General features: G+C 36.6%; 1 protein-coding gene across 3 annotated transcripts in view; it reads right to left on the bottom strand.

The window, feature by feature from the left end:
• The window catches only part of VEGFC (vascular endothelial growth factor C), a 104,754-nt gene that overhangs the window by 27,023 nt on the left and 61,455 nt on the right, over positions 1 to 16,276 (bottom strand). For 2 of the 3 annotated variants that reach the window (XM_035004290.1, XM_035004292.1), the window contains exons 2-3: positions 9,582 to 9,795; positions 7,927 to 8,117 (exon numbers count right to left, since the gene is read on the bottom strand). In XM_035004290.1, the coding sequence (XP_034860181.1) occupies positions 7,927 to 8,117; positions 9,582 to 9,795 (405 nt within the window). Of the gene's footprint in view, positions 1 to 7,926; positions 8,118 to 9,581; positions 9,796 to 12,285; positions 12,622 to 16,276 lie in introns of those variants that run through there. The other variant, XM_035004291.1, reaches the window with a different exon arrangement.

Below are 16,276 nucleotides of genomic sequence, written 5' to 3'. Positions count from 1 at the left end.
GATGCTAACGGATCTACATTTGTACTGAATTAATTTTCATGTACTGTTATACATAAAATGCAGATACAATGCTGCAATTAAAAGCCCCAATTCAGGAGTTTTAGAAATACTGAATAAAATTTGTGCACAGGATCAATACCTGGAGAAGTTGGGAAAAAGGGGTATTTTTAACAGATGCATTATTTTTTTTTTCTTAAGGCAAATGTTACTCTTAAACTTCTGATAACTGGTATTGGTATAGAGCTTTTTCCCCACATCTGGATAAAACCTGATTTCCAGCAAGTGTGCTTGCCAGATATTAATTAGCTAAAGATTCCAAACAAATCACATTCCACTTGTTGAATACATATGAATGTAATCTTTCAGACCCCTGCAGTGCAAAATAATACCTCTAAGTTACATTCCATAGTTGCACATTTTACTTAGATTTAAATACATTTTGCTAAAAAGAAAATTTTGTGAAGCACTCAGCTCAACTCAGATATAATCTGGGATGATTTTGCTAATATATATGCTTATATTATTTCCTTATAAAATAATAAAAAATAGAATAGCTTTTTTTTTAGAATGGCAACACAGAATTTTAAATACTGCTGTGCATGTCCATCAGAAGGAACTAGAAGAGACCCAGCGCTCACAATGAGCTGGCTCCTTCCAAGGGCACTCATGAACTCAGCAAAGAGGCTGTGGTTTCTTCAGCTCCAACCCCAAGATTTCCAAGGAAGCCCTATGGGTTTGGTAGTTTTTCTTTCTCATTCCTATCTTCAGAAAAACTATGTATAAGGTAAATACTAACATTTAAATAACTTTTTAATCCAAATGTTTGGCTCAGAAGTAGATGGCTTTCTTCTACTTCTACTCGAGTCATCAAATAATTTATCTTCTGCAATATTCACTTTCTCCTTTTTGGTTATATCTCTTAAATATACAACTTCTCGTAAGAAAATATACTGAAAAGCATGTGTTTATGAAAGAGGTCAAAAAAGACACCCAATCTACTTCTCAGAAGCAGATAGCTGGGAGAAGTTTGAAGCAGTTGTGACCTATTAGTTCACTTTGGAATGCTTAGTGCATATGGTTTCACTTTTCAACTAATGGCTGGCTTCCTCACACATTCTGCTAACCTGCCCTTCATTGAGCCCCATAAAAAAAAAAAAAAATTCTAGGAAGTTTTTATAAAAAACTTGCGTTTTAAATCACTTAAGGTACATTGTCCTTAAAATTTATATGATTCTAGTTGGTGACTTTTGTTGCTAAAGGATGTGTCTGGAACTCCCTTAACAAGACAAAGACTGGTTTTTTTCCCCCTTCAGAAAATACAGCAGTAAGAAACTTCCTTTTATGTTTGAAAGAGATCCTCACATGCTCCCATTTATAGTACATTGAAAATATAATAAAAAATACACTTAGGAAAAGTACTACTTAGGTGTAAGCTTTTACAAGTTGCAATATTAGCAAAAATGTTAAAGACACATGAAAACATTGCCTTCAGGAGTTTCACGTCTCACTGTCCTTGATATGTATTTCCATAAAGCTTTGCATTTCTCTTTCACAACACTTAGACTATTTTTATTTACTTGATAAATGTTGATTGCCTTTCCCTGCTAACCTGTAAGATCCATGAGTGCAGGATCCATACGTTACTGTATACCCATTATATGGGAGAGTATGAAGCACCACACGGTAGGTGCTTCATCCCACTTGCTTAATTGAATTTAAATTAAAATAATTGCTTTTACTATTAAAAATAATCTGAGTGGATTCTTTGGGTGGGAGAAGAGCATGTTATTAAGAAATCAAAAGGAGAAATGGATGGGACTATCAATGATTGAACGTTGGCTTTCCCTTGGCATTGGCTTTTGCTCTTCTCTCCTGATACATGAACCGTCTAAGTGGTAACAAGTACAACAGGACTTCAAACAGCATTTTATCAATATGATGTCTAAGGATCCAATCACCGCTGCAGAATTCTGGAATCACATGCCCAATCTTCTTCTGGTATCTCCACCTAAATATCACTCCGATTTTTCAAAATCAGCATATTCACGACTCTACCCTTGACCCTAAATCTGTTCCCTTTTCTTTAGTCATTCAATTTGGTGCCTAGTGTTTACTATGTGCCAACGATGTGCCATGATCCAGGGTAATAACCAAACACAGTCTCTGCTTTCATGGAGTTTAGAGCTTAGGGACTAAAACAATCTGACAGATAAGGTAATGATGCTAACATGTGGGCAATAAAGGATGCTATGGACCATACAACAAGATGCCTTAGAGGTGACATTCATATCTAGGCCTAAAGATGAGCAGAAATTAGCTCAATGAGGGAGGTATCAGGAGGTGTGTAAGGAGATGGTTCAAACATAGAGTACTGCAGTGACTCCGAGGTAAGAGATACTGACAACATTTAAGGAGTAGATGAATTTGGGTCCTCGTGGAAAGTAGTATTTAGGGGAGAGCAGTGACAACTGAGGCTGCAGATTTAGGCAGCAGCCAGGTCGTGGAGGGCCTAGAAAACCATGTTGAAGGATTTAACCTAAAGAAGGCACCTAAAGGAGAGCACCATTCCAAATATTTCACAGCTTAGAACATTTGCATCGACCAGTCAGAACACATGCTAGCCTGGGCAGGAACTGACTTCTCATCTAGAAAACAAAAAACTCGCTGCTATCATGTGGCCCATGGATGGGAGGGAGATTTGGAGATATGGGACCAGTCACGAGACTGGCCTAGGTGATGATGAATGTGACCTGCATCAGATGAGATCAGCAGGATGAAGAAACTGGATGGATTCTAGCCATGTTTGGAAGGGAGATTTAACTGGAATTATTGATTGGGCTTTTAGTGAAAGAAAGAATAACTGGGATTAGCCAACAAGATGAGTGGTGTCATTTACAAAGAGAATACTGGAAGAAGAAAAAGGTTTATTTACTTGCTTGTCTATCTCTGTGGGTGGGGTGGGCGTAGGGGAATGGGTCATAACTCCAACGTGGCGCATATGAACCAGGACCCACCAGAAGGGAAGCCAAGTCACAGGCTTGAGTATGGGAACCACGGGAGAAGTCTGAGCAGGAGATAAGGATTTGGGTAATCCCCACGAAGAGCAAAACAGTGTAGATGAAGACACCTAAGAACAGTGTGTGGAGTCAGGAAAGTAGGTGTCCTGGGGCAGCACCCTGAGGACTAAGTACCTTATTTTCAGTGCACGTCAAATTTTTAATTCAAACTGCAAATCTTTGGAAAATTGAAGTGCTAAAATGAGACTCCCCTGCTGTATAATACATTACATGTAAAAACACTACCGCTTCGCAGGTCAGAATTTGTAAGAAATGTGATTATTGCACGTATCAAGCCTATCAAAAGGATCAAAATAAAGCTTGAAAACAACACAAACCAACAATAAGAAACCAGACCTCAACAATTTTATAGGTAAATTCTGATTTTTCCAATGAGGAAGCAGGCAAAATAAATGGTTTCAACATCATAAATCTGTTTTAAAGACCTTCCTAAATTCTCTAAAGCCTGGAGGGGAAAGAGGATGAAATTCAGTGAGAACTGATTCCATATGATCTAACATAGACTTAGTTTTCTTTTAGAAAAAATATCCTATTTGGGGATACTGGACCAAATTTTATTTTACCTACACATACCTTAAACTTAGCACTAAATGCTCTTCTTAGCCTGGAAGCCTTCTACTTTCTGAAGCCTACAACCTTCTGATGCCTCCAACCTGACAGAGAAGTTTGTGTGCTGTTATCATGCGCACTTATCCTTGAATAAATGCTTTCACTCTGGCACCCATTAGGTCAACATGGGACCTAATCAAGCCACTGGAGGGAATAAATATGCAGTGGTCCCAGAAAAACCGACGGTGAACAGAAGACTACATTCATTCCTTTTGTTTACTAACAAAGATTTTTCTGTTTTCCAAGATTAGATTTTATCTAAGGCACTTCTGGTATCTATTTGGCACATGTGTAAAGTGTGTATTTAGCAAGACAATTAAGAGGAATAGAATGGTGACTTCTGCTCACATCAACTATGAATGCGAAAAAAAGGGGAGCATTTTCTCTTCCATTTGTTCAAAAACGGGACATTTTTAAAAGATTGATCTGAAATTTATAGCATATACTTTGATTAGGCAATAGGATCGGTTTATTTAAAAATTACACAGGTGAGTTCATCAGCTATTTTATTATCGCTGACCTTCAAGGCAGTAGTTTTAAAATCTGCTTCAATGGATAAGAACTAGGGTAAGGACACCTCCCCCTGAAACTGTGGGGTAAGCTCTGTGGATGTGCCCATATCTTCATTTTTTTTTCTGATGAGAGGGTCGGTTTAATGTGCTTCCAAAAGGGGATGTGTGCTAATTCCGCAACCAACACTCAGGGAACTGATGAGCAACAGAGATCTGTTCTTGGCTTTATGGAGGAGATGGACATCAATCAAATAATAATGGCTATATTGTTATAAACTAGGATTATAAGCTATAGTGAGTGCTATGAAAGGTAAGTATGGGAAACTATAAAGCATTTAAAAGAAATACAGGATCCAATCAAGGAGGTCAGAAAAGTCCCCCCCAAGGACTTGTTGAACCACGTGATAGAAGAACTGGTACCTCAGCAGGGAGGAGACTAGCAGGAGAGGTTGACTTAAAAGTGTGAGCAAGGATGGAGGGCTAGAGGGGACACAGTGTTTCCTAGGGACTTAAGGAAGCCTAGAGCATTTGGGAGCACAAAAAGTTAAGGGCAAGGGACAGTTATGTCAGATGGTTCTGTGGAGGAAGGCAGACATCTAAGGCTGTGATAAAGATTTTGGTCTTTTTCTAACAGTAGTGGGAAATCATTGAAGGGTCTTTATGCTGGAGACTGACACCACTAGATTTGTGTCTTAAAAATATCACATTTGGGGGCCATTAAGAGAATGCATGGGGACGAGGGGAAATGGAAGCAGGAGAGCAGAGGGCAGGGTTTTCATTAGCTGGAAAGAGCATGAAGAGCATGTTGGACTAGGGATGGTGGTCGACATGGGGAGTCAAGATACTTAGGGGACAAAATGAACATCTGATTTGGTGACAGGCTGGACGTGTCACAAGAGAAGGGAGATGTCAGGGATGACCCCTGTGTTTCTGACTAGAGATGAAGTCACACATCAGGAGGGGAAACCACGAGGCCAGGGTGTTGTTTGCGCTGAGTGTGGTGCTGGAAACAGAAAGCTTGTCTAAGGGACTACTGCACAAAACATTTGAGCATGTATATCTAAAGAAGATATGTTTTGAAATATGTGATTCAAATATTAAAATAAATATTACACCTTAAAGCATGAGGCATTTTTTAAAGAAAATTCATTTTAAAACATTTTTTTTCTATCAACAAGGCATAATAGAAGAATCTGTGGAAGAAATTAGTAATGAAAACTAGCTTTACATATTGTCAACTGGCAACTGATTTTCACCAAGAAAATAAATTAACTCCAACGAAACAAAACCCCAATGCTAAAATAGTTATTACTCAATGATACTTTCACAATATGAGCACTTTGAAAGTAAAGTTTCATCTAACAACCGAATCCAATAAGGCATTTTTGAAATGATACATAATGAGCTTTTAGTAGATACATTTTGTTTGGTGAAATAATTCTTCAGGATGTCTTTTGAGGCTATTTCATGTCATCCCATTTTTAAAACAGATATAGCCTTTTGGTCTTTGGAAAACGCAACTGGCATATCTAGACTTTTGAAGAACAACCAAACTGATACTGACTTAAGTCAAACCCCATAACAGTAATAATATAATCTAGGATACATATCATATTGCTTAATCAAAGTATTTAAAAACATATGCTATTAAAGGCATTCCAAAAATGTAATATCCTCACTCATATTTATTTTCTCTATTTTTTTAAAAAAATGACATTTCAAGAAACTCAGAAGGCCAAAAATCCTTTTATAGAATTTGGCTTAAATATAAAAGCAGCAACATTTTAAATATTAAGATCTTTTTTAAAAATAAATGTTAGTTTTTTGGGGTTATCCTACTGGAATAAGTGTTTTGATTAAAAAAAAGTGTTAAGTTCCAACACTTATTAAAGATTTTTAAATCCTGTTTTACTTCAGGGTTAAGATAAGATAAACACTTATTATCCAGTAAAACCTATTAAATTAGTAGTATTTTATTCAAAATAGTGTACACTAAATCTACAGTTTCTTAGCTAACAAATTCCTAATTACTGTTTGATAAAGATGGAGGGGCAAGGGTGGGGGAGCCCACAAAATAGTTTTGCTGTGCTCAATCACTATAATTATATGTCATTCTATTAAAATATAAGAATTTTATCGAGCACAGAAATGTTATCCCATGACCCACAAACATATAGTCTACTGATTAAGTTTCTAAATGTGTGAATATATTTAGAATTATGATGTGTCTCTTGCTAACGTTTGCCAGAAGGAACACTGTGTCATTGTGCTGGATTCTAGAAGGTAACCAAGAACAGATAAACACCTTCTGGCTGTGCTTAACTACGATGATAACAGGAATGATGTCAGGCCACAAAGCATCACCTTTTAATTTTTTTTTTAATCTTTAGAGTTCAGGCACAGGTAAGTTGAATAAAAAATTCAGTTTTATGATTTACTTATTTTTTGTTTCCTCTTGCAAGTCTTAGTATCTAAAATGGTTAATTCCTTCATCAGGCATATGAGCAATACAAAGAAATACAATTTTTTCCCCCAAAAAGCAGTTTTGATTGTACAAGAGGACAGTGTCTCCAAACCCAGAGCTCAAATGATCATTAGAGTAAAAATTTTAGAAATTCCCAACAGATGAGAAAGCGCAGTTGAAGAAACTCAGGTAATCTTAATTTTCATTTCCACTTAGTTATATTAAAATAGGAACGGATTTTATTAACGGGATACAAGCTTTCAGTCAGCTCAAGTTTGTGTGAGAAGAAGCTTTCATTGTATGTATTCCAAGTATAGACATTATTTGACTAAAAATGTTAATTTGTTGTCATTCCACATGGTATCAATCAAACCTCACATCACATTTTTGAAATTATTTTTCAAAATAATTGTGCAGTTCTGAATGTAGCCACATTACCTGTGTTACTTCAACTCTCAAAACTGATTGGAAAAGTCTTCCAGCCAAACCCAAGTTTCTGTTTTGGGAAGTTTGCATCAGCCCAGCTCATGGCCTGGGCTTCCCCAAACATTTCTGTGCAGAGGCCAGAGGTACACAGCCCTTTAAACGACACTCTCTGGTTATCACCAGCTCATAAACATGCCCTCTGATAGCCAGCCGCCTCTCTCACAAAAGACCTGCAACGCAGGTGAGCGCATCTGCGCTGAAAATCCCGGACCAAGCCTTAAGGTAAGTTTCTTGGTTATTATTTCAAAAGCGTCACATCTAATGTGATGGGACTTCACAGGTAACTCAAAATACCTGAGATTTATAGCGTCAGAATATTTGCTTTGCTTTCCAAATGGACACAATGAGTATGCTCAGAGTGTTGGCTTATTTCAATATTAAACTGCTGTTGTACAGAACACACGTTTTGCCACACATTTTGAACCTGCGGCTTGTGCCGTAGCTCTTTAATCAGAAGACTTAACCATTTAAAAGTAATTGATTGCCAAATGACAATATTTAGATCAGACGCACACGCACACACACATTCGTATGTATATCTATTACCTGCTTCCCTTGGCTTTGATAGCACTATTAGGAACAGAGCTCATAAAGCAACAGTAACTTTCTTTGTGAGATAACAGCCTCAGCACCACAGGATACTGAGAAGTTCACTTCATTCCCCAGAGACAACGGAAGCAGCTCAGAAGGACATGGGGTGACTGCAGAGGGACCAAAGCCGTGGCCAGGGACTGAGGGCGGGGACTGGGCGGGCTCCCCGCGGGGCCAGCACACCTACCGTCTTGCTGAGGTGGCTTGTGCTGGTGTTCATGCACTGTAGGCCCTCGCTGTTACAGCAGCCTCCACATCTGTAGACGGACACACATGGAGGTTTAAAGAAGGTGTTTGTTGCTGTTCCAAACTCCTTCCCCACATCTATACACACCTCACGGGGTGTGCACTGAGTCTTTCTCCACTCATTATCAATACCTGTCGAGTCACAGGGAAGGCCGTAAGTTACACAGAAGCCAGCGAGGGGAAGAGCCCACAGCAGTTGGACGTCACATTTGATCTCAGATTTTCAGACTGAAGTATAATACATAATGTTAAAAAAGGAAGAGCTGACAGGATCCTAAATTGCCCTGCGGATTGGAATGCAATATAATATTTATTTAATATTTTAACAGAGCAGCAAATGATATTTTCTTAAAAAATGAATTTCTGTAGCCAGGTAACACGCTAAGTTAGGATTACGCTTTCTTAAAACAACAGCGACTTTTCTGCAGCACTTATGTTTGGTTTTCTTTGCTTAAGAAAACGAAAATTTAATAGATAGATGTGCGGAGAGAGAGTCACGCTCGTTTGCTATGGTGTGTACTGTTTTTGCGGTCTCAAAGCAAAGATAAACAACATGATTTAATTTTTTCTTTCTAAACGGAGATGTAAATGAGGACATTGCTATGGGTTTGGACTGAATTCAAAGATCATTTTCAGGCAGGCTATCTGGCAGCTTTGGGGAATGTCACTTGAAATGCAAGGGTATCTTCCATCAACTGGGACATATATCCTGAAATAAGTGTCTCCAGGAAACTCAAAATTTCCTATTCCTTTTATGCTCTCCCTTGGAATTCTGTTTCCAGTGAGTTAGGGGTTTAGCCCCAACACCGTGGACTCTTTAAATATTGCATTATAGATGATGTACTTCTTAAACGTTCTAGCTTCTTTTTTCCCATCTTTTCCCTCAAGTAACATTTTTAGAAAAAAGGATATAAACTATGGGTTATTCAAACTTGAACCCATTTTGCTTGCATGTGTTCTCAAAATAATTTGCAATCTCAAACCATGGTAGTGATTACTATCTAACAACTGGAGGGAGTTATTTTTTTTTTTAAAGTAGTCCACCAATTTATACTATGCCATTTTATGCAGCATCATAATTTTTTGTGATGCTCTCTGCTAGATCTTTTAGTAGCTTTCCCCAAGTCCAGATCCCAAGCCACCTGTGAAACAGCAAGGCAATAAGAAGTCTTGAAAAAGATGATTCAGGGTGATTTAGAAATTAAGCATTTCTGAATCCAAATCAGAAAATGTACATGCAATTATTTTGTAAGATACAATGTTTAAATGGTTAAATTGAGACAGTGTGGAAAATATATCTTCAGGTTTTTAAAATTTTGCAATGGAGTATCACCTTAATTAAAAAAAATGTGTTGGTAGGCCTGTAGCTTTCTATTTTTATATTTTGAGAAATCCTCTTAACCACTCACAGTGGTTAAGTTGTAAAATGTTATATTTTGAAAATCTTTATTCTTATTTTGTTTTCTTTCAGCCCTAAAGGCATTTAGTAGTACAAAGGCTGAAATTAGAAAACAAACAAACAAACAAAAAACAGGCTGGCAGATCTCACTGGGCGGATATATGAAGCTTACCATATATTTTCTGTCCCATACTTACTTTTCAAGATCTCTGCATTATAATAAGCTGCAGCAAATTTTACAGTCTCTTCTGTTCTTGCATTGATGTTGGGCTGTTCTTTGTAACGCTGCCAGCCGCCTCTCCTTAACTGACACTTGTACATTTTCCAATATTCTGGGTAGAGTACAGTCATGAGCTCATCTACGCTGGACACCGACCGCAGCTGTTCCTCCAGATCTTTGCCTGCATATGCCTATCAAAGAAACATGCAAGATCCATCAGTTATCAGATTAAGAGATTTGAAAACGAATGAAAAAAACCTCTAGGTTTAATGTTATATATAGTCAGATCCTTATTAAAAATATTATTAATTATCCCTGAATTACTTAACTTTACTTGGTAAAATTATATTCGTCTTTTAGTTTGAAGCAATACCATGATTATTTTTTTCCCTCTGTTGTACCATTAACAATTTATTATACTTGCTTTTCACAAAATTATCCATCTCTTTACTCATCTATGATTGAAAATGAAGTACCAACAACCAACTTTGTAAACTATATATTTGGTTTTTAAGGCAAAAATTTTGTGAGACATAATTTTAATTTCCTAAGTAGCTTGTTTGATTTATACTTTTACATAATTGGCAAATTTTTAAGTTTGAGAATTTATTCAATCTTGTGTTACCCTCCAATACATATAAACTGAAGTCCACTCTAATGCTTTGCTTCGCTTTTAGTTATCAGCATCAATAAAATACAATTAAGCAGGATACTTGAAATTAGGAAACTTGGTTTTACGGAAGCTATTTTAGAATAAATAATTCCATCAAGAATGGGGTTTCAATAACAGTATTACAGGTTTATGTTTTGGCAGAACCTCCCAAGTATTTCCAAAAAATCTGATTGTCGAGATTTATTTTTGCTATGAAAAGACATGAAAGAGTTTGGAGAACATTAATTCTGCTCATAAATAACTGTCCATATTAGTGTGTCCAATTAAGTAGAACATCCCAAGTTATATTCAGGTAGTTATCACAATTATGAAAAAAATAGAGTTTTCTAAATTATTCTTTGAAATTAAGGGAAAATGGGACATTGTTTAACTTCATATAAAAGTGAAATACAACATCAAATGTTTATTTTATACTGTCATGCTTATCCCAGCTTTTAAGTCTTAATATGGGAGGAAACACATTGGAAATTGGTTCTTAAAATTTAGCATGCACAGGGCGCCTGGGTGGCTCAGTTGGTTAGGCGACTGTCTTCGGCTCAGGTCATGATCCTGGAGTCCCGGGATCGAGTCTCGCATCGGGCTCCCTGCTTGGCAGGGAGTCTGCTTCTCCCTCTGACCCTCCTCCCTCTCATGCTCTCTCTATCTCATTCTCTCTCTCAAATAAATAAATAAAATCTTTAAAAAAAAAAATTTAGCATGCACAGGAATCAGGTGGAGACCTGTTAAATGAAGTAACCACTCCCCACCCGGAGGTCTTGGATGAAGATCAACAGTCTACATTCTAATAGTTTTCTCCTTTCTAGTTCTTCTTCTTCTTTTTTTTTTTTTAAAGATTTTATTTATTTATTTATTTGACAGAGAGACACAGCGAGAGAGGGAACAGAAGCAGCGGGAGTGGGAGAGGGAGAAGCAGGCTTCCTGAGGAGCAGGGAGCCCGATGCGGGGCTCGATCCCAGGACCCTGGGATCACGACCAGAGCCGAAGGCAGACGCTCAACGACTGAGCCACCCAGATGCCCCTCCTTTCTAGTTCTTGATGTACAAAATTAATGTATTTGCTTTAAAAGTCAAAATACTATTTAAAGTCTTTTCACCATTATTTTGAATAATCAGTTATCCTGATGTAGGTGCTATTTATATTTTATTTTGAGAAATATAACTAATATTTCTTTTATCAATCTAGAGCCTCATAGGCAGTAGATTATAAAAGGTGTTCCTTTCTATTGGACAATAAAATTGGCTATTAATTTTAGGGTTCCCCTTTCCCTCATTTATTGTGTCAATGTGGTATATCACTTAATCTCTTTAGGTCTGTGTTCTGAAAATATTGATATTAACCCACTAGCTTCTGGAATATATATATATTTTTTAAATGATTTTTTTTTAAGATTTTATTTATTTATTTGAGACAGAGAGAATGAGAGACAGAGTACATGAGAGGGAGGAGGGTCAGAGGGAGAAGCAGACTCCCTGCCGAGCAGGGAGCCCAACGCGGGACTCGATCCCGGGACTCCAGGATCATGACCTGAGCCGAAGGCAGTCACTTAACCAACTGAGCCACCCAGGTGCCCCGGCTTCTGGAATATATAGGATGATTCCTGATATGCCATACAGCCATAGAAAATATAATTCCCTTGAATAGATGGAGGGTAGGGATGGAGAGATCCCAGCTTAAATGAAAGTGACAACATCTCCTCACACAGTTTCCCAATTGTTTATGAAATATTCGTCTCAGGAAAAATCTCATATATGACACAACATTCAAGAATCAAAAATGTCTCAGAATCTAAAAGGACTGCAAGCGGAGAGAAAGGTTGCAAAAGTACATGGGTAGATTTTTGGTCATCGCTACCTAAAATGAAATGTCATGGATGGGTTTCTGTCTGCCTTTGCTAGCCAGCAGGAGCACCATGGGACTGTGTGACTGGTGGGTCCCTGGGATTCTTTTCCCCGTAATTGGGCTAGAATTAAAGTCAAGTTGTGACCTCAGCTGATCACGTGAAACTCACACGAAGAGGCATGAGTGTTCATTCTGCCAGGAAGAGTTTCAATACCACACACACCAATGTTAACCGACACAAGGAAAGGTACACACCAGGCTGTACAGAAAAAGACAGTGGGGAAGAGGGGCTTTCAATTAAGTATTATTCGAAGTTTTAAGACAATCAAAATTGTACTTCAGATTTTGTACTTCAAATTTTAGAAAAAGAAAATAACAGTTGTATCTATGACAGAAAACCCCATTACTCAGTAGATAAATAGAAAAATGTAAGCATACAATTCACAATAGAAAAAAACGCAATATAAAAAACCGAAAAAAAAAAAAAAGCGCCAAAGCCAAACTACAACATAGGAATAGAAAATAAAAATTATATTTGTACTCTTAGGCTGAAAAAAGGCTTTTCTGAAGGTGAATATAAAGATAAAATGTAGGGGCGCCTGGGTGGCTCAGTCATTAAGCATCTGCCTTCGGCTCAGGTCATGATCCCAGGGTCCTGGGATCGAGCCCCACATCAGGCTCCCTGCTCAGCAGGATGTTTGCTTCTCCCTCTCCCACTTCCCCCGCTTCTGTTCCCTCTCTCGCTGTGTCTCTCTCTGTCAAATAAATAAATAAAATCTTAAAAAAAAAAGATAAAATGTAAACTATCTGTATGGTAGAAAATACTGTAAACTAAAAGACAATAAAGTAGGAAAACTATTTGCAATATACATGACAGATGGAGGACTAATATTCTTAAAATATCGCATGAACATGTTAATGACAAAAAATAAACAGGTACTTCAATAGAAAAATGGGCAAAGATCTTAAACTGAATATTCACTGAGAATAAATATGTTAATATGTATTTGGTGATGGTAAAAGTGAAGAAACCATAATTTCTTTCAGTCCTGGTGGGAATATAAATTTGGAAAGCTATTTAAGGCAAATGTGTTTTTTCAAATTGAAAGGACTTAAAAACAAGCTCCATTTTAGACAGCAAATTCACTTTGGAATTAAATTTTCCATCCAATAGAAGTGAGAATATAATTATGCCAGATATATGTACAAATACACCATGGGTCTATCATAATGAATTTAAAAAACAATCTATACAGACAATAATAAAGAACTGATTAAATAATATACAGTACAAACATAAATGTGATAATACAGATGTATAATTGAGACATGTAAAGAGGTTCATAAATACTTTATGAAGAAGTATTATACAACTTAGACACAGTACAGAGGAATTTTACGTATGTAGTAAATCTTTTCGCAAAACCAAATTCACATATAGATTGTATGCATACATTTGTGTATATAGACAAGAGTAAAAGGTATGCAGCAAAAAAAAAAAAAAATATATATATATATCCATGTATATATATCTTCTCCAAATTGCAGAATTAAGGTAATTATTATGTTCTTTATACATTTTTGTAGTTTAAATTTTTTTTTTTTTAAAGATTTTATTTATTTGAGAGAGAGAGAGAGTGCGTACAAGCGGGGGAAGGGGTAGAGGAAGATGAAGACGGAGAACAGATTCACTCCCCACTGAGCAGGGAGCCTGATGCGGGCCTCGTTCCCAGGACCCTAAGATCATGACCTGAGCTGAAGTCAGACGCTTAACTGACTGAGTCACCCAGGAGCCTCTGTACTTCAAATTTTAAATAATGTACATATATAATTTTTTACTATTAGAATGAAAATTTAAAGTAATCCTCTCTAAGTGTATTGGCTCTTATTTCAGCCTTCATTTGCCTTACTCTTATGTCCGTAGAGCATGCCTTTGACATATTACTTAATTTAGAGCAACCACTAACAAAAGCAGAAGCTATCATAGACAAAATGGTATAAAAATAGCTTGATACTGAGAAATTAGTTTACTTATTCCCATTAGGCTTTAATTATTATATCTGTGGAAGAAAAAGAAGCTTTAGTATCAAAAGATCAGACTTCCTTCTTGGCTAAAGACCTTATTTAATTGGGGAAAATTAGATTTCATTTCTTTCAGTCTCACTTTACTCTGTAAAATGGGAATCATAGTATCTTTCTCTTAGAATCTCTGTGATGATTCAAATAGACATTTGATATAGAATTATGTTATACATCTTATCGGTAAGGGTGGAATTACTAGTCATTATAGCATCTTTAGAGAGCAAATACACAGTACAGAGATTGTTTTTTAGATAAACTGAAATTTTTACTCAATCTGGAACTGTAACTCTCAGTATTGTACCAGTTCTGGGATATTTCTTTCAATCCACCTTCTGCATTTTTTGTTCTAAATGAGCAGCAATCTAGGAATTCAGCATTGTCAGCTAAGCGATAGTGCTATTGAGTGAATCCGGAGAAGACCCAAATCTTAAGGATAGATACTGCCAGTTAACCATGGCACGTTCACATTCATATTCTACTTTTGAGGAATTAGAAGGGGTCCTGGTAAACCTAGAAGGAGTTCTGAACCAGGGACACACTCAAATCTTTCAAGTAGAAGTGCTATCCACGTGAAAGGTTCCTTCTCTTTTCCTAGATCTATTGAGGTGATCATACAGTTTTAATCCTTCCTCTTGTTAATGTGGCATATCACATTGATAAACTTGTGAATATTGAACCACTTTAGAAACCCTGGAATAAATCCCACCTGATTATGGTGAATTATCCTTTTAATGTGTTGTTGAATTTAGTTTGCTAATGTTTTGTTGAGGAATTTTGCATCTATGCTTGGTATCTAGGTCAGAGATATTGACCTGTAGTTTTCTTTTTTTGTAGTATCTCTGTAATCAGGGTAATGCTGACCTTGTAGAACAAATTTGGAAGTTTTCCTTCCTTTTCTATTTTTTTGGAGTACTTTGAGAATAGGTACTAACTCTTCAAAGGTTTGGTAGAATTCATTGTGAAGCCATCTGGCCCTGGGCTTTTGTTTGTTGGGAGCCTTTTGATTACTAATTTAATTTCATTACTAGTAATCTCTGTGTTCAAATTTTCTATTTCTTATTCAATACTGGAAGATGCATATTTCTAAGAATTTGTCCATTTCTTCTGGGTTGTCCAATTTGTTGGCAAATAATTTTTCATAATATCCTCTTATAATTCTTTGTATTTCTGTGGTATTGGTTCTTATTTCTCCTTCTTCATTTCTGATTTTATTTATTTGAGTCCTTTCTCTTTTTCTCTTGATGAGTCTGGCTAAATGTTTTCAATTTTCAATCTTTTTAAGATCCAGCTCTTAGTTTCATTGACTGTATTATTGTTTTCTTTTGTCTTTTTTTCCATTTATTTCCATTCTAATCTTTATTATTTCCTTCCTTCTGCTAACTTTGAGCTTTGTGCGTTCTTCTTTTTCTAGTTCCTTTAGGTAGGTGTAAGTTTAGGTTGTTTACTTGAGAATTTTCTTGTTTCTTGAGGTAGGACTGTACTGCTATATCTAAATGCTTTTTTGAGCCTTCATGTTCACCATTGTTTTCCAGCATGTTGAGGCCCTTTGCTTGAATGTTGATATATTCCTTTTATTTTCCAAAGGGATTTAATACATCTGACAATAGAAAGTGTCTTACAAATGGATATTAAACTAATAAAAACCCTCAAGTAATCTAAAAATGAATCTAATTTTGTACTCTACTTTGAAGGGATCAATTAGGAGGTTCCAGTGATGACTCTTATGTAATGTTCAGCCTGTATGCATTTGCAAACAACAACCTATGTGACATTCAGTGGAGGATTTTGAGTGCTATGGAAGTCAAGCTGAGTGTGCGATGTCAAAGGCAGGGAGCTATAATTAGGAACAAACCCCTTCTTGATAATTCATGTACCTAGAACACATTCCCTTCTTACTCTAACAGAAGAATGATGATTCCAGAAGTTCCATGATGAGAAAGAATTTTGGGGATTCACCTGCAAGCTGTAATTCCCCTAATTATGAAGAATCATAGTATAAAGTGAACACTTGAGGTGGCACTGGCTATGGATCCTAATCACCTTTACATTTTGCACACCTAGCTTGCAAAACCTGGTTT

Source organism: Mirounga leonina, unplaced genomic scaffold (genome assembly GCF_011800145.1).
Source record: "Mirounga leonina isolate KUSES-001 unplaced genomic scaffold, KU_Mleo_1.0 Mir_128, whole genome shotgun sequence".
Classification (NCBI taxonomy): Eukaryota; Metazoa; Chordata; class Mammalia; order Carnivora; family Phocidae; genus Mirounga; species Mirounga leonina.
This window is presented reverse-complemented; position numbering and strand designations above follow the sequence as displayed.